Source organism: Scyliorhinus torazame, chromosome 9 (assembly GCF_047496885.1).
Source record: "Scyliorhinus torazame isolate Kashiwa2021f chromosome 9, sScyTor2.1, whole genome shotgun sequence".
Taxonomy (NCBI): Eukaryota; Metazoa; Chordata; class Chondrichthyes; order Carcharhiniformes; family Scyliorhinidae; genus Scyliorhinus; species Scyliorhinus torazame.
Window position 1 is genome coordinate 199176567 of NC_092715.1, and position 23535 is coordinate 199200101.

The window sequence follows — 23535 nt, forward strand, 5'->3', positions numbered from 1 at the left end:
TTCTGGTGAGCAAATTTCAGTATTGTACTGAACAAATTAAAACACTAACTCTACAGAAATGCTCTATTTATTAATAACATCAAAACCTATACAATTATTGAAGTGCCAAATTATTATATGTACTGGAGCAGACGATTAAGTCACATTTTCTCGTAGTCTAGCTGATGGCCACATATCACACACATCTTTCTATATGTATCCTCCTCATCATCATATTCTTCAGGGCCATAATCATGTTGGTGAACAGCTGACTCCTTTTTCCACAGGCTGCTTCTCACAGCTCGGCGAAGCTCTACAAAAAAAGGGAACAGTCAAGTTATATGAAGATCAGTTTTTTCATTCATTCATGAGATGTGGGCATTGATGGCTAGATCTGCATTTATTGCTTATCCTTAATTGCTCTTGAGAAGGTGGTGGGGAGCTGTATTATGCCTGTGGTGTAGGTACACCCACAGTGCTGTTAGAGAAAGAATTCCAGGATATTGACCCAGTGACAGTGAAGAAACAGCAATATATTTCCACGTCAGGATGGTGTGTGGCTTGAAGGGGAACTTCTAGGTGATGGTGTTCCCATGTGGCTGCTGCCCTTGTCCTTCTAGATGGTAGTGGTCATGGGGGTGGAAGGTACTGTCTAAGGAACCTTGGTGAGTTACTGCAGTGCATCTTGAAAATGGTACACTACTACTGCTGTGCTTCGGTGCTGGAGGGAATGTTTGTGGGTGGGCTGCCAATCAAGCGGGCTGCTTTGTCCTGGATGGTGTCAAGCTGCTTAAGTGTCATTGGAGCTGCACTACTCCTGACCCGTACCTTGTAGATTATGGACAGGCCTTGGGGAATTGGGAAGTGAATTACTCACTGGATGATTCCTAGCCTCTGACCTGCTCTTGGTAGCTATGGTATTGATGTGTCTAGTCCAGTTCAGTTTCTGGTCAATGGTAACCCCCAGGATATTGATTGTGGAGAATTCTGTGATGGTAATGCCATTGAATGTCGAGGGTAGGTGGTTGGATTCTCTCATGTTAGAGACAGTCATTGCCTGATGCTCGCCTGTCACATGTTACTTGATACTTGTCAGCCCAGCCTGAATATTGTCGCGATCTTGCTGCATTTGGACACACTGCTTCAGTATCCAAGGGAGTCACAAATGGTGCTGAACATTGTGCAATCATCAGTGAATATCCCCACTTCTGACCTTATGTTGGAAGGGAGGTCATTGATGAAGCAACTGAAGATGGTTGGGCCTGGACACTACACTGAGGAACTCCTGCAATGATGCCCCAGGTCACAGGTGACTGACCGTCCCAACAACCACAACTATCTTCCCTTGTGCCAGTTGTGACTAGCCAGCAGGAGAGTTTTTTTTCCTTAACTCCAGTTTTGCTGGGGCTCCTTAATGTCAAGGAAAGACACGTTCACCTCATCTGGAGTGGAGGTAATTCTGGTAATGTCTGAACACCCAGCCAGATATTTAAACTACTGATGCTTTTAAAATTGCATTCCATAATTTGCTGTAATTTCCAAAACAGCTGAATATGTGGAATGGTTTTCCTTTATGGACACCAGTTGTAAGATCACTTGTATAGATACCATCATTCCAGCGGTAAGAAGGAAAACCATTCAAACGCTTTTGTACCAACTCTTAAGACAGCCACTTAGGAGTACAGAATTTGATTATTGCGTTAAAAAAAAAGACACATTGAAGCATTTTGCATTCTTGCAAATGTTAAGGGAACAACAATTTATACTTAAGAGAGTGCTGATTAATTGGCAACTGGTAGAGGTGCTGCCATGGAGAATGCAGTCAGCTGATGATTGACAGTTAACTACCAAGCTTCGTTTAAATTCATACCAGACAGATTGACTGGTCATGGCATTGATCACCCTGGGGTATGAACCAGGGAATGGATGTTGTCTATTTTGTTTAGTTGAAATAGAGGCAATGCGTACATGTTCTTTGTCTGAAAAGAACAGGGCTCTGTGTATTAATAAGTGTAGATTCCAGCACGTGGAAGCGTGCTCAGTGCAAACCTGACTTCTCACCGTGCAAGCTTGATGCTGAAATACGGCACATCAAAGCTATCCTGTGAGATAATGATCAGATCATTGTGCAAATGAATGGGCCTAAGGCCACCACCTTCGGACTAGAAAAGTGCCCAGAATAGGTTAATTATCCTGGAAAGGTGAGATATCTCAAAACCTTGAGCAACGGGACGGGTGAACTGGCCATTTCAAACTGCTACTCTGCAATAGCAACACGAGTGGGGTTCATCAGACAGGATGCTTCTGTTAAGCAAAAGTCTTTCTGCCTATTATACAAATTAGTAAAGTGGTATATGAATTTCAGTGCCGGTATGATGCTTGTTATGTTGACCATACATCTCAAAGACTGGCAGATTGTATCAAACAACATGTCCCTTTGGGTACAGAACCATACCAAAGCAGTGTCTAATGTTAGATGTCCAATTGCAGAATCACATTATTTACTAAACAATCCAGAGTGTGCTAAGAATTAGACAGACAACTGATCTAGGATGATCAGATGGACTTGCAGAGTGACACACTTGCATGTGCTAAGAGCTACATATTAATATACAGGGCTCTGTTCTTTGCAGGACAAAACATGTGTACACATTATGGCCGTTTCAACCGAACAAATTAAGCACCAGCCATTCTCTGCTTCATTCCCTAGGGCAATACCTTGACTGATCAAATTCAACCCGTCTGGTTTGAATTAACAAAGTTGTACGTTAACTGTCAGTTATCGACTTCCGGGTGCGGCGATGACCAGCTGAGTCGCACGTTTCGGCAGCTCCCTGTGAAACGGACTTTTGGGCTCTTGATAGGAGCCCCAACGGCAATTTTGACGGCTAAAAACACTGTGCGGTAAACCAGAAGGGAATCCCCCCTGGATACGGATGGAAAAAGGAGGAGAGAGTGGCCAGATTGCAGTGGATCCTTTAGAACAGCGGCAAGGAAGGCAAGCAAAAACCAAGATGGCGTCGGAAGGTGGCAGTTTAACATGGGGCCCTGAACAACAAGAGTTCTTGAAATGCTGTGTGGAAGAGATCAAAAAGGAAATGAAGAAAGAGCTGTTGGCCCCGATACTACAGGCGATCGAAGGGCTAAAGGAGGAACAAAAGACCCAGGAGCGGGAGCTTCGGGTCGTGAAGGCAAAGGCAGCCGAGAATGAGGACGATATACAGGGCCTGGTGGTGAAGACGGAGACGGCACATCAGAAACGATGTGTGGAAAGGTTGGAGGCACTGGAAAACAACGCAAGGAGGAACAACCTGAGGATTCTTGGTCTTCCTGAAGGTGTGGAGGGAGCGGACGTCGGGGCATATGTGAGCACGATGCTGCACTCGTTAATGGGAGCGGAGGCCCCGGCGGGTCCGTTGGAGGTGGAGGGAGCATACCGAGTGCAGGAGAAATTCCCAGAGCCATAGTGGTGAGATTCCTCCGTTTTAAGGTTAGAGAAATGGTCCTTAGATGGGCGAAGAAAACTCGGAGCAGTAAATGGGAGAACGCGGTGATCCGCGTTTATCAAGGCTGGAGTGCGGAGGTGGCGAGAAGGAGGGCGAGCTTTAATCGGGCCAAGGCGGTGCTTCATAAAAAGAAGATAAAATTTGGAATGCTGCAACCGGCAAGACTGTGGGTCACGTATCGAGGGAGGCACCACTACTTTGAGACGGCGGATGAAGCGTGGACTTTTATTGTGGAAGAAAAACTGGAATGAGCGGGTTATTAAAAGGAACGTTCGAACAAAGTGGTGGGGCGAATGTGGGGGGCAAAGAGGGGTTTTATGTACTAATCCTGCGATGTGGTAACTTTTCTCTCTCCCACAGGTGGTGATGGGGGGAGGAGGGGAGGTGGAGGAGATGGGGCGTTGGCCATTGGGGGCGGGGCCAAGGGAGAAGCGCGGGCTTGGTTCCCGCGCTATGATAATCATGGCGGGAATAGAGAAGCAGGAAGGAGGGGGCGTCGCACGGGGGGAAGCCGAGGTCAGCCAGAGTTTGCTGACTTCTGGGAGCAACATGGGGGGAGTGGGAGGGGGGAATTACTGGGTTGCTGCTGCTGGGGAGAGGGGGGAGCTGGTATGGGAGAGGATGGGCGGGGGGGCACCGCCTGGGGGAGATACAGCTGCGTGGGAACCGGGTGAGGAGCTGGAAAAAGGTGATGGCTAATCGACAAGGGGGGGGGGTAGGAAGCCCCCCAACTCGGCTGATCACGTGGAACGTGAGAGGGCTGAACGGGCCGATAAAGAGGGCACGGGTACTCGCACACCTTAAGAAACTTAAGGCAGATGTGGTTATGTTACAGGAAACGCACCTGAAACTGATAGACCAGGTTAGGCTACGCAAAGGATGGGTGGGGCAGGTGTTCCATTCGGGGCTAGATGCGAAAAACAGGGGGGTGGCTATATTAGTGGGGAAGCGGGTAATGTTCGAGGCAAAGACTATAGTGGCGGATAACGGGGGCAGATACGTGATGGTGAGTGGCAAACTACATGGGGAGACGGTGGTTTTGGTAAACGTATATGCCCCGAACTGGGATGATGCCAATTTTATGAGGCGGATGCTAGGACGCATTCCGGACCTAGAGATGGGAAAGCTGATAATGGGGGGAGATTTTAATACGGTGTTGGAACCAGGGCTGGATAGGTCGAAGTCCAGGACTGGAAGGAGGCCGGCAGCAGCCAAGGTACTTAAAGATTTTATGGAGCAGATGGGAGGTGTAGACCCGTGGAGATTTAGCAGACCTAGGAGTAAGGAGTTCTCGTTTTTCTCTTATGTCCATAAAGTCTACTCGCGAATAGACTTTTTTGTGCTGGGTAGGGCATTGATCCCGAAGGTGAGGGGAACGGAGTATACGGCTATAGCCATTTCGGATCACGCTCCACACTGGGTGGACTTGGAGATAGGGGAGGAAACAGGAGGGCGCCCATCCTGGAGAATGGACATGGGACTAATGGCAGATGAGGGGGGGTGTCTAAGGGTGAGGGGGTGCATTGAAAAGTACTTGGAACTCAATGATAATGGGGAGGTCCAGGTGGGAGTGGTCTGGGAGGCGTTGAAGGCGGTGGTTAGAGGGGAGCTGATATCAATAAGGGCACATAAAGGGAAGCAGGAGAGTAAGGAACGGGAGCGGTTGCTGCAAGAACTTTTGAGGGTGGACAGACAATATGCGGAAGCACCGGAGGAGGGACTGTACAGGGAAAGGCAAAGGCTACATGTAGAATTTGACTTGCTGACTACAGGCACTGCAGAGGCACAATGGAGGAAGGCACAGGGTGTACAGTACGAATGTGGGGAGAAGGCGAGCAGGTTGCTGGCACACCAATTGAGGAAAAGGGGAGCAGCGAGGGAAATAGGGGGAGTGAGGGATGAGGAAGGAGAGATGGAGCGGAGAGAGTGAATGGAGTGATCAAGACATTTTATAAAAAATTATATGAAGCTCAACCCCCGGATGGGAGGGAGAGAATGATGGGCTTCTTGGATCGGCTGGAATTTCCCAAGGTGGAAGAGCAGGAAAGGGTGGGACTGGGAGCACAGATCGAGGTAGAAGAAGTGGTGAAAGGAATTAGGAGCATGCAGGCGGGAAAGGCCCCGGGACCGGATGGATTCCCAGTCGAATTCTATAGAAAATATGTGGACTTGCTCGCCCCGGTACTGACGAGGACCTTTAATGAGGCAAAGGAAAGGGGACAACTGCCCCCGACTATGTCTGAAGCAACGATATCGCTTCTCTTAAAGAAGGAAAAGGACCCGCTACAATGCGGGTCCTACAGACCTATTTCCCTCCTAAATGTAGATGCCAAGGTCCTGGCCAAGGTAATGGCAATGAGAATAGAGGAATGTGTCCCGGGGGTGGTCCACGAGGACCAAACTGGGTTTGTGAAGGGGAGACAGCTGAACACGAATATACGGAGGTTGTTAGGGGTAATGATGATGGCCCCACCAGAGGGAGAAACGGAGATAGTAGTGGCGATGGATGCCGAGAAAGCATTTGATAGAGTGGAGTGGGATTATTTGTGGGAGGTGTTGAGGAGATTTGGTTTTGGAGAGGGGTATGTTAGATGGGTGCAGCTGTTGTATAGGGCCCCAGTGGCGAGCGTGGTCACGAATGGACGGGGATCTGCATATTTTCGGCTCCATAGAGGGACAAGGCAGGGATGCCCTCTGTCCCCATTATTGTTTGCACTGGCGATTGAGCCCCTGGCGATAGCGTTGAGGGGTTCCAAGAAGTGGAGGGGAGTACTTAGGGGAGGAGAAGAGCACCGGGTATCTTTGTATGCGGACGATTTGCTACTATACGTGGCGGACCCGGCGGAGGGGATGCCAGAAATAATGCGGATACTTGGGGAGTTTTCAGGGTATAAATTGAACATGGGGAAAAGTGAGTTGTTTGTGGTGCATCCAGGGGAGCAGAGTAGAGAAATAGAGGACCTACCGCTGAGGAAGGTAACAAGGGACTTTCGTTACCTGGGGATCCAGATAGCTAAGAATTGGGGCACATTGCATAGGTTAAATTTAACGCGGTTGGTGGAACAGATGGAGGAGGATTTCAAGAGATGGGATATGGTATCCCTGTCAATGGCAGGGAGGGTGCAGGCGGTTAAGATGGTGGTCCTCCCGAGATTCCTCTTTGTGTTTCAGTGCCTCCCGGTGGTGATCACGAAGGCTTTTTTTAAAAGGATTGAAAAGAGCATCATGGGTTTTGTGTGGGCCGGGAAGACCCCGAGAGTGAGGAAGGGATTCTTACAGCGTAGCAGGGATAGGGGGGGGCTGGCACTACCGAGCCTAAGTGAGTATTATTGGGCCGCTAATATTTCAATGGTGAGTAAGTGGATGGGAGAGGAGGAGGGAGCGGCGTGGAAGAGATTAGAGAGGGCGTCCTGTAGGGGGACTAGCCTACAGGCTATGGTGACAGCCCCATTGCCGTTCTCACCGAGGAACTACACCACAAGCCCGGTGGTGGTGGCTACACTGAAGATTTGGGGACAGTGGAGACGGCATAGAGAAAGACTGGAGCCTTGGGGGGGTCCCCGATAAGAAACAACCATAGGTTTGCCCCGGGGGGAATGGATGGGGGATATGGAATGTGGCAAAGAGCATGAATAACGCAACTGAAAGATCTGTTTGTGGATGGGAAGTTCGCGAGTCTGGGAGCGCTGACCGAGAAATATGGGTTGCCCCAAGGGAATGCATTCAGGTATATGCAACTGAGGGCTTTTGCGAGGCAACAGGTGAGGGAATTCCCGCAGCTCCCGACACAAGAGGTGCAGGACAGAGTGATCTCAAAGACATGGGTGGGGGATGGTAAGGTGTCAGATATATATAGGGAAATGAGGGACGAAGGGGAGACTATGGTAGATGAACTAAAAGGGAAATGGGAAGAAGAGCTGGGGGAGGAGATCGAGGAGGGGCTGTGGGCAGATGCCCTAAGCAGGGTAAACTCGTCGTCCTCGTGTGCCAGGCTAAGCCTGATTCAGTTTAAGGTATTACACAGGGCACATATGACTGGAGCACGGCTCAGTAAATTTTTTGGGGTGGAGGATAGGTGTGCGAGGTGCTCGAGAAGCCCAGCGAATCATACCCATATGTTTTGGTCATGCCCGGCACTACAGGGGTTTTGGATGGGGGTGACAAAGGTGCTTTCAAAAGTAGTAGGAGTCCGGGTCGAACCAAGCTGGGGGTTGGCTATATTTGGGGTTGCACAAGAGCCGGGAGTGCAGGAGGCGAGAGAGGCCGATGTTTTGGCCTTTGCGTCCCTAGTAGCCCGGCGCAGGATATTGCTAATGTGGAAAGAAGCCAAGCCCCCGGGGGTGGAGACCTGGATAAATGACATGGCGGGGTTTATAAAGCTAGAGCGGATTAAGTTCGTCCTAAGGGGGTCGGCTCAAGGGTTCACCAGGCGGTGGCAACCGTTCGTCGAATACCTCGCAGAAAGATAGACGGAATGGGAAAAAGAAGGCAGCAGCAGCAGCCCAGGATCGGGGGGGAGGAGGAACCAGAAGGACTCTCAGGGTTGTTAATATATACTGTATAGTATGTATAGGTCGTTGCTACAGATAATTATATATTGGACTGTTAAATTATATTTTTGGAGCGTGTTACTTGTGACAAGGCAGTTGCCAATTAGAGCTAGTTTTCATTTTTGTTATTTATTATTTATTCATTTTTTGTTTATAAAATAGGTCATTGTTATTTGTGTTGTTATAATATTGTGTAAAGGGTGCACAATGTACTGTGTTGGTTGACCAAAAATTTTCAATAAAATATTTAATAAAAAAAAACTGTCAGTTATCTGTTAACTGGTGCATTCTCCATGGCAATACTTCTACCAATCAACACTCTTCTCATGAAAGTACAAATTGTTGTTCCTTTTACATTTTGTATTCCGATGAGTGCAAGACAAAAAGCTTTGACATGTGTCTTTTTTTCAGTAATACTCAAATTCGCTGGAGTTTGTGTTAATCTAATGGATAGTCTAGCTGCTATATCCCACATTACACACACTTAATCTGCTAGTGACCAGGTCTTTTTATATAGATTTCAGAAATGACATGGAATTTTGATTCTGATGCATCAGGAATCGGGACCAATGCTGGCTCCAATAGGAATTTAATCTCAGCTCACTCACCCACCTTTCACTTTTCTATCAAATTTCTTCTGTTTCATCTTTTCTCTGTTCTCTTGCCGTGCTTCTTTAGCTTCTTGCAGAGCTTCCTCACTGCCCCATACTTCAAGGGAGCGCTTTATTATCTAAAAACAAGACATCACAGTGCTGAGGTCAAGGAACATAGTGTTACTCACTTTGGTAAATTCTGGATTATCTGTGAAGGACAGTGAGGATGATGAAGTTGCCAATGTGTAACAACAGGCCCATTCACAACTTGTTTACATGTGATGGCTATGAGTTCCACAAGCAGAAGGACGTTTTTTCTGGTTGTAAAACATGCCAATGTAAGATAGTTCATTGTATCTAAATAAAGATTAACAGAATGGAGCAGTTGCTATGTACCAAATCACTACTCAACAGCCAATTTGGGATTATGTGTACTGGTTTTGAATGCCTATTCATTTCAATATCAAGGTGGCTTTTTATATACTGGGTGTTTGTTTCAGGCAACTGCACTTTACCTTGTACTGTTGAGCAGAGCACAGCATTTTTTTGTAAATGTCCTGACCTGCAGCCTGACGTAAAGTTTCATATCCCCCCACTGGGTATTATGTGGATTCTTCTTCAGAATGTATTTGAGTACAGGGGTTCTCTTGTCCAAGTCACAGTCTTTAAGCAGAAATTCCTGCTTTGCATCCGTTCGGGTAATTAGTTTATGTTTCTCTTCATTATCTCTGCAATAAAACCGGAAGCTGGTTAGTGATGTTTCCATTGCTGATGGGGAATCTTCAAGCAACATGTCTATAACTGGTCAGACCTAAGGCTGGGTTATTGTCCAAGATTTGGCACCTTGTAATCACGCACATTGGTTACTTCAATATTCACTCATCTACTCGCTGATGCCTCAGCAATAAGAAGCTATGAACAGAGGTAGAAATTTAGTAACAACCAAGAACTTGGATATCTTGATATTTAATCAACTGCAAATTTTCTTTTTCAGTTTTATGTCTCATACAGCAGCAAAATAAAATTAGCATCATTGTGCTTACCAGTCAGCAAGACATAGAACATGCAACACAGAAACAGACCCTTCAGCCAACTGGTCCATGACAATGTTTGTCCACATGAGCTTCATTCCAGCCCTATCAGCTTCAACATATTCCTTTATCTCATTTTTACCTAACTTCCCTCTAAATAAATCTACGCCATTTACCTCAACTGCTCACTGTGCTCAGGGAATGTGAACTCAGACATCCGGTTGCGGCGATGACCAGCTAAGCCGCACGCTCGAACGGACCTTCGGGCTCTTTTAAGAGCCCCAACGGGGAATTTTTTCGGGACGAAACCCGGTGTGGGGTGAGACAACAGGGAGTCTCTCCCCCCCCCAATGAAAAAGAAAAATATCGGCGGCGGCGGCCAGATCGCGAAGAATCCTCGAGGACAGGGGCAGAAGGAAAAAGGAGCAAGATGGCGGCGGAGGGAGCCCAGGCGACATGGGGGCCGGACCAAGACGAATTTTTGAGACGGTGTGTGGAGCTGCTTAAGAAGGTGGTGCTGGCCCCGATGCTACAAGCAATTGAGGGGCTTAAGGAGACACAAAAGACCTAGGAGATGGAGCTCCGCGTGGTGGAGCAGAAGGTGACGGACAACGAGGACGAGATCCTGGGCCTGGCGGTCAAAATACAGACGCACGAGGCGCTCCACAAGAAGTGCATTGAAAGGATTGAAGTCCTAGAAAACAGATCACGGAGAAAGAACCTTCAGATCCTGGGTCTCCCCGAGGGAGTGGAAGGAGCGGACGGGCGGGGCTTACGTGAGCACGATGCTATGCTCGCTAATGGGAGCTGAGGCCCCCTCGGGCCCTTTGGAAGTGGAAGGGGCCCATCAGGTCCCTGCGAGGAGACCAAAGGCGGGAGAACCACCTAGGGCGACGATCGTGCGATTTCATCGCTTCAATGACAGAGAGGTGGTTCTGAGATGGGCCAAAAAGGTACGAAGTAGTAGATGGGAGAATGCGGTGATACGGGTGTACCAGGATTGGAGTGCGGAGGTGGCGAGAAGGAGGGCGAGTTTTAATCGAGCCAAGGAGGTGCTACACAAGAAGGTGAAGTTCGGGATGTTGCAGCCGGCGCGACTGTGGGTCACGCACCAGAAGAGGCATCACTACTTCGAAATGGCGGAAGAAGCATGGACCTTCATTAAAAACGAGAAACTGGATCAGAACTGAGGGACTGATGTTGGAGGGGAAACAACAATGCTGATGTATGTAGAGATGTAAATTGGGGAGGGGGGGACACTGAGAAATGTGGGCGCCAGTGGTGGGGGGAAGAAGAGACATAGGCGGGGGATGGGGAATGGGAGTGGGGCGGGGGATGGGGAATGGGAGTGGGACGGCAGAGGGAGCTGCGCCACGAGGGGCGGGACGGCTCTAGAGAACACGGGGCTTATTGTTCTTGTTCCCGCGCCAGAAAGATGATGGCAGGAAGATAGGCGCAAGGTAGATGGGAGTTCCCCACACGGGGTGGGGTGGGGGGGGTCAAGGAGAGAGCGGGAGAAGCCGGGGTCAGCTGACTTTCGGAAGCAATATGGGGGGAGTAATCATGCTAGGTGGGGATCTAGCGGGGGGGGGGGGGGGGGGGGGGAAGAGGATAACTGGGTTGCTGCTGCAGAGATCGAAGAGGAACTGGTAAAAGAAAAGGTGGTCGGGGCGGGACTGCGCCGCCTGGGGAACGGGTGGGTGCGCGGAACTGGGACGTGGGACTGGCCTAGAGAGGGTGATGGCTAGTCGACAGGGGAGGGGGGCAGGCAGCCCCCCAGTTCGGCTGATCACGTGGAACGTGAGAGGCATAAATGGGCCGATTAAAAGGGCCCGAGTGTTCGCGCACTTGAAAGGACTGAGGGCAGACGTGGCCATGCTTCAGGAGACGCACCTGAAGGTGGCGGACCAAGTTAGGTTAAGGAAAGGATGGGTGGGACAGGTGTTCCACTCAGGGCTGGATGCAAAGAACAGAGGGGTGGCCATACTGGTGGGGAAACGGGTGTCATTCGAAGCTAGGAACGTTGTAGCAGACAGCGGAGGCAGATATGTGATGGTGAGTGGCAGACTGCAGGGAATGGAGGTCGTGTTGGTTAACGTATATGCCCCGAATTGGGATGATGCGGGATTTATGAAGCGGATGCTGGGACGCATCCCGGACCTGGAGGTAGGAAACCTGATAATGGGGGGGGACTTCAACACCGTGTTGGACCCAGGGTTAGATAGATCTAGATCTAGGACCGGAAGAAGGCCGGCAGCGGCCAAGGTGCTTAGGGGGTTTATGGACCAAATGGGGGGAGTGGATCTGTGGCGATTTGTTAGGCCGATGGCCAAAGAGTTCTCCTTCTCCCATGTTCACAAGGTGTACTCCCGGATAGATTTCTTTGTTTTGGGAAGGTCACTGATCTCGAGGGTGGAAGGAACTGAGTACGCAGCCATAGCTGTTTCAGATCATGCCCCACACTGGGTGGACCTGGAACTAGGAGAGGAGAGGGAGCAGCGTTCACTCTGGCGACTGGATGTGGGATTACTGGCGGATGAGGGAGTCAGCGGAAGGGTGCGGGGATGTATCGAAAGGTACCTGGAGGCCAATGACGACGGGGAGGACCGAGTGGGAGTAGTATGGGAAGCACTAAAGGCGGTGGTCAGAGGAGAGCTGATCTCCATCAGGGCCCACAAGGGGAAAATAGAGGCCAAGGAAAGGGAAAGACTACTGGGGGAGATTTTGAGGGTAGATAAAGAATATGCGGAGGCTCCGGATGAAGGACTATACAGGGAGTGGCGACGACTCCAGACGGAGTTCGACCTGTTGACCACAAGGAGGGCGGAGGCACAGTGGATGAGATATGAATATGGGGAAAAGGCAAGTCGCCTGTTGGCCCATCAGCTGCGAAAGAGGACAGCGGCGAGGGAGATAGGGGGAAATAGGGATGAAATGGGAGCTACGGTGCGGAGAGCAGGGAAGATAAACGAGGTGTTTAAGACCTTTTACGAGAGACTATATAGGTCCCATCCCCCGGAGGGAAAAGAGGAGATGCGGCAGTTTTTGGACCAATTAAGGTTCCCGAGGGTGGAGGAGCAGGAGGTGGAAGGCCTGGGGGCGCCGATTGGGGTGGACGAGGTTACCAAGGGGCTGGGGAACATGCAGGCAGGGAAGGCCCCGGGACCAGATGGGTTCCCGGTGGAATTCTATAGAAAATATGTGGACTTGTTGGCCCCGCTGCTGGTAAGGACCTTTAACGAGGCCAGAGAAGGGGGGACCCTACCCCCGACAATGTCGGAGGCGACGATATCGCTAATCTTGAAGCAGGATAAAGATCCGCTGCAGTGCGGGTCCTATAGGCCTATCTCACTGCTGAATGTGGACGCCAAGTTGCTAGCAAAGGTGCTGGCAACGAGGATAGAGGATTGTGTCCCGGGGTTGGTGCACGAAGATCAGACAGGGTTCGTAAAGGGGAGACAACTAAATGTCAACGTGCAACGGCTATTAGGGGTGATAATGATGCCCCCAGCAGAGGGGAAGGCAGAGATAGTGGCGGCAATGGATGCAGAGAAGGCATTTGATAGGGTGGAGTGGGAGTATCTATGGGAGGTGCTGAGGAGGTTTGGGTTCGGGGACGGGTTTGTCAGCTGGGTTAAACTCCTCTATGGGGCCCCAACGGCAAGTGTGGTCACAGGTCGGCAAAGGTCGGAGTATTTTCGACTACACAGGGGAACAAGACAGGGATGCCCGTTGTCCCCATTACTGTTCGCGCTGGCAATTGAACCACTGGCCTTAGCGCTGAGAGACTCCAGAAAATGGAGAGGGGTGATTAGAGGGGGAGAGGAACACCGAGTGTCACTCTACGCGGATGACCTACTGCTGTATGTGACGGACCCAGTGGGGGGGATGACAGAGGTCATGCAGATATTGAGGGAGTTTGGAGATTTCTCGGGATATAGGCTTAACATGGGAAAGAGTGAGCTTTTTGTAATACACCCTGGGGACCAGAGTAGAGGGATAGATGGCCTACCGCTAAGGAGAGTGGAAAGAAACTTCCGATACCTGGGGATTCAGATAGCCAGGAGCTGGGGAACCTTACATAGACTCAATCTGACACGGCTGGTGGAACAAATGGAAGAGGATTTCAAAAGGTGGGACATGCAGCCGCTGTCACTGGCGGGCAGAGTGCAGGCAATTAAGATGATGGTCCTCCCGAGGTTCCTATTTGTGTTCCAATGTCTCCCTATACTAATCACTAAGGCCTTCTTTAAAAAAATAGATAGGAGCATCACGAGCTTCGTGTGGACAGGGAAGGCCCCGAGGGTAAGGAGGGGGTTCCTACAACGTAGCAGAGACAGAGGGGGACTGGCGTTGCCGAATTTGGGAGACTACTACTGGGCCGCCAACGTGGCGATGATTCGTAAATGGATGATAGAGGGAGAGGGAGTGGCGTGGAAAAGGTTGGAGATCAAGTCCTGCAAAGGGACGAGTTTAAAAGCGCTGGTGACGGCGCCACTACCGCTCTCCCCAAAAAATTTACCACAAATCCAGTGGCGGCGGCAACATTAAGTATCTGGGGGCAATTGAGGCGACAGACGGGTGTGCTAGGAGCCTCGGTGTGGTCCCCGATCAAGAACAACCATAGGTTTGCCCCAGGGAGGCTGGACGGAGGATTCCAGAGCTGGCACCGGGTAGGAATCAGGAGAGTGGGAGATTTATTTATAGACGGGACGTTTGCGAGCTTGGGAGCGCTTGAGGAAAAATATGAGCTGCCCCGGGGAAATTTCTTTAGATATATGCAGGTGAGAGCGTTCACGAAACAACTGGTGAGGGAATTTCCGCTGCTCCCGACACAAGGGATCCAGGACAGGGTGCTTTCGGGGGTGTGGGTCGGAGAGGGCAAAGTGTCAGAGATATACCGGGAGATGAGAGAAGAGGGGGAGGAGCTGAAGGGAAAATGGGAAGAAGAGCTTGGGGAGGAGATTGAGGAGGGTTTGTGGGCTGATGCCCTAAGTAGGGTAAATTCCTCTTCCTCGTGTGCCAGGCTTAGCCTGATCCAATTTAAGGTGCTGCATAGAGCACACATAACGGGAGCAAAGTTGAGCAGGTTCTTCGGAGTGGAGGACAAGTGTGGGAGGTGCGGGGGAAGCCCGGCGAACCACACACATATGTTTTGGTTGTGTCCGGCATTGGAGGGGAGTGACGGGAGTGATCTCGAAGGTGGTGAAGGTCCGGGTCAAGCCAGGCTGGGGGTTAGCTATATTTGGAGTAGCGGATGAGCCGGGAGTGCAGGAGGCGAAAGAGGGCCGATGTCGTGGCCTTTGCGTCCCTAGTAGCCCGGCGTAGGATTTTTTTTTTTTTTTTAAATAATATTTTATTGAAAATTTTTGGTCAACCAACACAGTACATTGTGCATCCTTTACACAACATTGTAACAATACAGCTAATAATGACCTTTTTTAAATTTAAACAAAAACAACAACAAATAAATAAATATTAAATAACAAAAAATAAAAACTAGCCCTAATTGGCAACTGCCTTGTCTCAGGCCACCCCCCCCCCCCCCCATCCCCCCCCCCATCCCTCCCCCCCCCCCCCCCCCATCCCCCCCCCATCCCTCCCCCCCCCCCCCCCCCCATCCCCCCCCCATCCCTCCCCCCCCCCCCCCCCCCCCCATCCCCCCCCCCAAGTCCTGGGCCGCTGCTGCTGCCTTCTTTGTTCTCCCCTATCTATCTTTCCGCAAGATATTCGACGAACGGTTGCCACCGCCTAGTAAACCCTTGAGCCGACCCCCTTAGGACGAACTTAATCCGCTCTAACTTTATGAACCCCGCCATATCATTTATCCAGGTCTCCACCCCCGGGGGCTTGGCTTCTTTCCACATTAGCAATATTCTGCGCCGGGCTACTAGGGACGCAAAGGCCAAAACATCGGCCTCTTTCGCCTCCTGCACTCCCGGCTCTTGTGCAACCCCAAATATAGCCAACCCCCAGCTTGGTTCGACCCGGACTCCTACTACTTTCGAAAGCACCTTTGTCACCCCCATCCAAAACCCCTGTAGTGCCGGGCATGACCAAAACATATGGGTATGATTCGCTGGGCTTCTCGAGCACCTCGCACACCTATCCTCCACCCCAAAAAATTTACTGAGCCGTGTTCCAGTCATATGTGCCCTGTGTAATACCTTAAACTGAATCAGGCTTAGCCTGGCGCACGAGGACGACGAGTTTACCCTGTTTAGGGCATCTGCCCACATCCCCTCCTCAATCTCCTCCCCTAGCTCTTCTTCCCATTTCCCTTTTAGTTCGTCCATCATAGTCTCCCCTTCGTCTCTCATTTCCCTATATATATCCGACACCTTACCGTCCCCCACCCATTTCTTTGAGATGACTCTGTCCTGCACCTCTTGTGTCGGGAGCTGCGGGAATTCCCTCACCTGCTGCCTCGCAAAAGCCCTCAATTGCATGTACCTGAATGCATTCCCTTGGGGCAACCCATATTTCTCGGTCAGCGCTCCCAGACTCGCAAACTTCCCATCCACAAATAGATCTTTCAATTGCGTTATACCTGCTCTTTGCCACATTCCATATCCCCCATCCATTCCCCCCGGGGCAAACCTATGGTTGTTTCTTATCGGGGACCCCCCCAGTGCTCCGGTCTTTCCCCTATGTCGTCTCCACTGTCCCCAAATCTTCAGTGTAGCTACCACCACCGGACTCGTGGTATAGTTCCTTGGTGAGAACGGCAATGGGGCTGTCACCATAGCCTGCAGGCTGGTCCCCCTACAGGACGCCCTCTCTAATCTCTTCCACGCCGCTCCTTCCTCCTCTCCCATCCACTTACTCACCATTGAAATATTAGCGGCCCAATAATACTCACTTAGGCTCGGTAGTGCCAGCCCCCCCCTATCCCTACTACGCTGTAAGAATCCCTTCCTCACTCTCGGAGTCTTCCCGGCCCAAACAAAACCCATGATACTCTTTTCTATCCTTTTGAAAAAAGCCTTCGTGATCACCACCGGGAGACACTGAAACACAAAAAGGAATCTCGGGAGGACCACCATCTTAACTGCCTGCACCCTCCCTGCCATTGACAATGCTACCATATCCCATCTCTTGAAATCTTCCTCCATCTGTTCCACCAACCGCGTCAAATTTAGCCTGTGCAATGTGCCCCAATTCTTAGCTATCTGGATCCCCAGGTAACGAAAGTCTCTTGTTACCTTCCTCAACGGTAGGTCTTCTATTTCTCTACTCTGCTCCCCTGGATGCACCACAAACAGCTCACTCTTTCCCATGTTCAATTTATACCCTGAAAAATCCCCAAACTCCCCAAGTATCCGCATTATTTCTGGCATCCCCTCCGCTGGATCCGCCACATATAGTAGCAGATCATCCGCATATAAAGATACCCGGTGTTCTTCTCCTCCCCTAAGTATTCCCCTCCATCCCTTGGAACCTCTCAGCGCTATCGCCAGGGGCTCAATCGCCAGTGCAAACAGTAATGGGGACAGAGGACATCCCTGCCTTGTCCCTCTATGGAGCCGAAAGTATGCCGATCCCCGTCCATTCGTGACCACACTCGCCACTGGGGCCCTATACAACAGCTGCACCCATCTAACATACCCCTCTCCGAACCCAAATCTCCTCAACACCTCCCACAGATAATCCCACTCCACTCTATCAAATGCTTTCTCGGCATCCATCGCCACTACTATCTCCGTTTCACCCTCTGGTGGGGCCATCATCATTACCCCTAACAACCTCCGTATGTTCGTGTTCAGCTGTCTCCCCTTCACAAACCCAGTTTGGTCCTCATGAACCACCCCCGGGACACATTCCTCTATTCTCATTGCCATTACCGTGGCCAAGACCTTGGCAACTACATTGAGGAGGGAGATTGGTCTGTAGGACCCGCATTGTAGCGGATCCTTTTCCTTCTTTAAAAGAAGCGATATCGTTGCTTCTGACATAGTCGGGGGCAGTTGTCCCCTTTCCTTTGCCTCGTTGAAGGTCCTCGTCAGTAGCGGGGCGAGCAAGTCCAAATATTTTCTGTAAAATTCAACTGGGAATCCGTCCGGTCCCGGGGCCTTTCCCGTCTGCATGTTCCTAATTCCTTCACCACTTCTTCTACCGTGATCTGTGCTCCCAATTCCATCCTTTCCTGCTCTTCCACCTTGGGAATTTCCAGCCGATCCAAAAACTCCATCATTCTCTCCCTCCCATCCGGGGGTTGAGCTTCATACAATTTTTTATAAAATGTCTTAAACACTTCATTCACTCTCTCCGCTCCCCGCTCCATCTCTCCATCTTCGTCTCTCACCCCCCCTATTTCCCTCGCTGCTCCCCTTTTCCTCAATTGGTGTGCCAGCAATCTGCTCGCCTTCTCTCCATATTCATACTGTACACCCTGCGCCTTCCTCCATTGTGCCTCTGCAGTGCCTGTGGTCAGCAAGTCAAATTCCACATGCAGCCTTTGCCTTTCCCTATACAGTCCCTCCTCCGGTGCTTCCGCATACTGTCTGTCCACCCTCAAAAGTTCTTGCAATAACCGCTCCCGTTCCTTACTCTCCTGCTTCCCTTTATGTGTCCTTATTGATATCAGCTCCCCCCTAACCACCGCCTTCAACGCCTCCCAGACCACTCCCACCTGAACCTCCCCATTGTCATTGAGTTCCAAGTACTTTTCAATGCATCCCCTCACCCTTAAGCACACCCCCTCATCCGCCATTAGTCCCATATCCATTCTCCAGGGTGGACGCCCTCTTGTTTCCTCCCCTATCTCCAAGTCTACCCAGTGTGGGGCATGATCCGAAATGGCTATAGCCGTATATTCCGTTCCCCTCACCCTCGGGATCAATGCCCTACCCAACACAAAAAAGTCTATGCGTGAATAGACTTTATGGACATAGGAGAAAAACGAGAACTCCTTACTCCTAGGTCTACTGAATCTCCACGGGTCCACCCCTCCCATCTGCTCCATAAAATCCTTAAGCACCTTGGCTGCTGCCGGCCTCCTACCAGTCCTGGACTTCGACCTATCCAGCCTTGGTTCCAACACCGTGTTAAAGTCTCCCCCCATTATCAGCTTTCCGGTCTCTAGGTCTGGGATGCGTCCTAGCATTCGCCTCATAAAATTGGCATCGTCCCAATTCGGGGCATACACGTTTACCAACACCACCATCTCTCCCTGTAATTTGCCACTCACCATCATGTATCTGCCCCCGTTATCCGCCACTATAGTCTTTGCCTCGAACATTACCCGCTTCCCCACTAATATAGCCACCCCCCTGTTTTTCGCATCCAGCCCCGAATGGAACACCTGCCCTACCCATCCTTTGCGCAACCTAACCTGATCTATCAGTTTCAGGTGCGTTTCCTGTAACATGACCACATCTGCTTTAAGTTTCTTAAGGTGTGCGAGTGCTCGTGCCCTCTTTATCGGCCCGTTAAGCCCCCTCACGTTCCACGTGATCAGCCGAGTTGGGGGGTTTCCCACCCCCCCCCCCCCCCTTGCCGGTTAGCCATCATCTTTTTCCAGCTTCTCGCCCAGTTCCCACGCGGCTGTATTTCTCCCAGACGGTGCCCCCCCCGCCCATCCTTTCCCGCACCCACTCCCCCCTTTCCCCAGCAGCAGCAACCCAGTAATTCCCCCCTCCCCCGCTAGACCCCCCGCTAGCGTAATTACTCCCCCCATGTTGCTCCCAGAAGTCAGCAAACTCTGGCTGACCTCGGCTTCCCCCCGTGATCACGGCTCGCCCCGTGCGGCGCCCCCTCCTTCCTGCTTCTCTATTCCCGCCATAATTATCATAGCGCGGGAACCAAGCCCGCGCCTCTCCCTCGGCCCCGCCTCCCATGGCCAACGCCCCATCTCCTCTCCATCACCACCTGTGGGAGAAAGAAAAGTTACCATACCGCAGGATTAATCATACAATCCCTCTTCGCCCCCCCCCCCCCACTCGTCCCACCACTTTGTCCAACCGTTCATTTTCGTAGTCCAATCATTCCAATTTTTCTTCTACAATAAAAGTCCACGCTTCATCCGCCGTCTCAAAGTAGTGGTGCCTCCCTTGATATGTGACCCACAGTCTTGCCGGTTGCAGCATTCCAAACTTTATCTTTTTTTTGTGAAGTACCGCTTTGGCCCGATTAAAGCTCGCCCTCCTTCTCGCCACCTCCGCACTCCAATCTTGATAGACGCGGATCACCGCGTTCTCCCATTTACTACACCGAGTTTTCTTCGCCCATCTAAGGACCATTTCTCTATCCTTAAAACGGAGAAATCTCACCACTATGGCTCTGGGAGCTTCTCCTGCTCTCGGTCCTCGCACCATAACTCGGCATGCTCCCTCCACCTCCAACGGACCCGTCGGGGCCTCCACTCCCATTAACGAGTGCAGCATCGTGCTCACATATGCCCCGACGTCCGCCCCCTCCACACCTTCAGGAAGGCCAAGAATCCTCAAGTTGTTCCTCCTTGCGTTATTTTCCAGTGCCTCCAACCTCTCCACAGATCGTTTCTGGTGTGCCTCCTGTATCTCCGACTTCACCACCAGGCCCTGTATGTCGTTTTCATTCTCTGCTGCTTTCGCCTTCACGACCCGAAGCTCCTGCTCCTGGGTCTTTTGTTCCTCTTTCAGCCCTTCAATCGCCTGTAATATCGGGGCCAACAACTCTTTCTTCATTTCCTTTTTTATCTCCTCCACGCAGCGTTTCAAAAACTCTTGTTGTTCAGGGCCCCATATGAAACCTTCCGACGCCATCTTGGTTTCTGCTTGCCTTCCTTGCCGTTGTTCCAAAGGATCCGCTGCAATCCGGCCACTTTCCTCTCCTTTTTCCATCCGTGTCCAGGGGGAACACCCTTCTGGTTTACCGCACGGTGTTTTCAGCCGTTAAAATTGCCGTTGGGGCTCCTATCAAGAGCCCAAAAGTCCGTTTCACAGGGAGCTGCCGAAACGTGCGACTCAGCTGGTCATCGCCGCACCCGGAAGTCCGGCGTAGGATTTTACTCATGTGGAAGGAAGCGAAACCCCCCCGGACTGGAGGCCTGGATAAACGATATGGCAGGGTTCATAAAACTGGAGCAGATGAAGTTTGCACTGAGAGGATCGGCTCAAGGGTTCACCAGACGGTGGCAACCGTTCCTCGACTACCTAGCGGAACGTTAGAGGGAAGATAGATGGCCAGCAGCAGCAACCCGGGGGGGGTAAATTGTTTGGGTTTTTGGAGGGGGAGAGGGGGGAGTATTACTTCGTGTTATTTGGTTAGTTTACCATGTTAGTTAAACAATGTTATATTGCAGTTATCATGTTACCTTTTTTTTTGATTTGTAAGGGAAAAAATTGTGTTTGAAAACTTTAATAAAATATATTTTTTTTAAAAAGAGAATGTGAACTCAAACCTACAATGGCAAAATGCTATGAATTCAGTTTTTTGCAAAAATCTGAAAATTAAAAAAAAAAGCTGAGCAACCACAAAACTGTTGGATTGTTTTAAAAACCCTGATTCAATAGTGTCTTTTAGGGAAAGAAACCTGCTACCTTTAGTTGGACTGGCCTATATTTGGTTCCAGTCCAACACTAACATGGCTGCTTCTTAAAAGTGCAAGATACTGCAAATCTGAAGTAAAAACGATAGATGCAAGAAATATTCTCACTATTCATCAAGAAAGAAAAAAGTTAACATTTAAGGGCATACACTTCACCAGAATCTTAATTTTTAACCACCCTCTGAAAAATCTTAGGAAGAAACTGTGTTATATCAAACCGCTACCAATGGTTCAATAATAAGATGGCCCATCGTCACCACCTCGTGGCAAACAACAATAAATGATGATATTGACAACGATCCCCACAGTCCAAAAATGGAACGTTCCTGACAAAATAATTCATTGTAGTTACTAACAGAACGATAACCCGTGTGCTTTTGAAAGTTATTAAATACATTTGGGTACCATGATCCTTTTTCCATTTTCTTCCCAAGACTCTCTCCTTTAAAGGTGGTGATGCCTGCTGAGGAACAGATCCACAGACAGACCTTGGATACCTCACCCAAGTTATCCTACGTGCCTCCATCCCATACTGCTTGCCTTCTGCAGACACCCTTACACCCACCAACATGGCAGCATCTCCATTTTCACATTATCTGTGAATGTGGTCTCTCCCTTAGTTATGGGCACATTCCCAATCTATCAATCTCAGCCATTCAATTGCCATGGTTGAATCTTCTGGGGTGGAAATCTGGCTATAGCTCAGCAATCAGTTTATTTCACTACTTTTAGACAGTTGCTTGAGGCCAGCTTGAGTTTTATTTGCATATCACTCTCTTAAAAGTCTCGGGATGAAATAACTAACAATACCTGCAGTTATCACAGACCGGTAGATCAAAGTGACTACTGAGAAAGGAGTCCATGAATTCTTTATCACATTCTTCACACATTAAGTAATCAAATTCCAAAACAGGTCCTGTGGATATAGGTAGCATATTTTGAATAAGGGACAACAATCTCATAATATGACATAGAAAAAAAGAGTAACACAATGGAGTTTTCGGAAATGGTTAGCTGCACTTGGGTAATAAAGACATTAAAGAAGCCTGATGTTTCCTCCTTTTACAGTGATATAACTAATTGCACTGCTGCACAGCAAGACCGTAAAGTGAAGTTTTAGACTTAATTTGTCCCAGTGAAATAGATTAATGATCTAGGCTGCTAGTACTGATGGGAGTGCTGCATTGTCGAAGATGTCATCTTTCAGTTGAAACTTTAAACCAAAGCCCACAAAAGATTCCATGACACTGCTGAAAGTGGATCAGGGAGCTTGCCCGTTGTCCTGACCAACATGAACAAAGAACAATACAGCACAGGAACAGGCCTTTCGGCCCTCCAAGCATACGCCGACCATGGTACACTTACGGAGTCCGTATCCTTCCATTCCTACCCTATTCATATATTTGTCGAGGTGCCCCTTAAATGCCGCTATCGTACCTGCTCCCACCACCTCCCCAGGTAGCATATATTTACCAGCCTCTGTGTAAAAGAACTTGCTCACACATCAGTTCTAAACTTTTCCCCACGCAGTTTAAACCTATGTCCCCTAGTACTTGACTCTCCTACCCTAGGAAAGAGCATCTGACTGTCCACTCTGTCCATGTCACTCATAATCTTGTAGACCTCTATCAGGTCGCCACTCTCCAGTGAGAACAGATCGAGTTTATCTAACCTCTCCTCATAGCTAAAAGTAATAAAAATGTTGATGAGGGTAGTGAGATTGATGGGCATATAGACTTCCAAACAGCTTTTGACAAAGTATTACATAGTATGCTTGTTGGCAAAATTGAGGCCCATTGGATTAAAGGGGTAGGCCGAGTACAAAATTGGCTGAAAGACACAAAGGAGAATAGTAGTAAATTATTTTTTAAGGTAGGGATGAACTCTGCAGTGGAGTATCCTGGGAATTGGTATTCCGACCGTACTTTTTTTTTTCCTAAAACTGACCTGGTCTTGCGTATACGGACCATAATTTCAAAGCTTGCAGCTGACACAGAACTCGGAAATGTAGCAAGCAGTGAAAGGAATTGTAACAAACTCCGGAAGGATATCAACAGACTGGTAAAATGTGCAGACATGGCAAATTAAATTTACTATGAAAATCAAGTGATTCATTTTGGTAGAAAGGTTAAGTGAGGTAATACAAGCTAAATGGGATTATAGATAGATAAGTATTTAACAGTGGCAGGACAAGTTGAGAAGATTGTTAAACAAGGCATATTGGCTTTATAAATAAAAGCCAATTAGTAACGTTAAAACTTAATAAAACACTGGTTACGCCCCAGCTGATGTATTATGGCCAATTCTGGGCACCACACCAAGGAGGATGTCAAAGACTTTCAGAAG

At 49.6% G+C, this 23535-nt stretch overlaps 1 protein-coding gene across 3 annotated transcripts in view; it reads right to left on the minus strand.

Moving 5' to 3' along the window:
• Nucleotides 1-51: 51 nt before the first annotated feature.
• The window catches only part of xpa (xeroderma pigmentosum, complementation group A), a 28175-nt gene continuing 4691 nt past the window's right edge, over nt 52-23535 (minus strand). For 2 of the 3 annotated variants that reach the window (XM_072516965.1, XM_072516963.1), the window contains exons 4-7: nt 22000-22105; nt 9191-9356; nt 8648-8765; nt 52-292 (exon numbers count right to left, since the gene is read on the minus strand). In XM_072516965.1, coding sequence (XP_072373066.1) covers nt 141-292; nt 8648-8765; nt 9191-9356; nt 22000-22105 — 542 coding nt within the window. In that variant the 3' untranslated portion in view covers nt 52-140. Of the gene's footprint in view, nt 293-8643; nt 8766-9190; nt 9357-21999; nt 22106-23535 lie in introns of all 3 variants that reach the window. The other variant, XM_072516966.1, reaches the window with a different exon arrangement.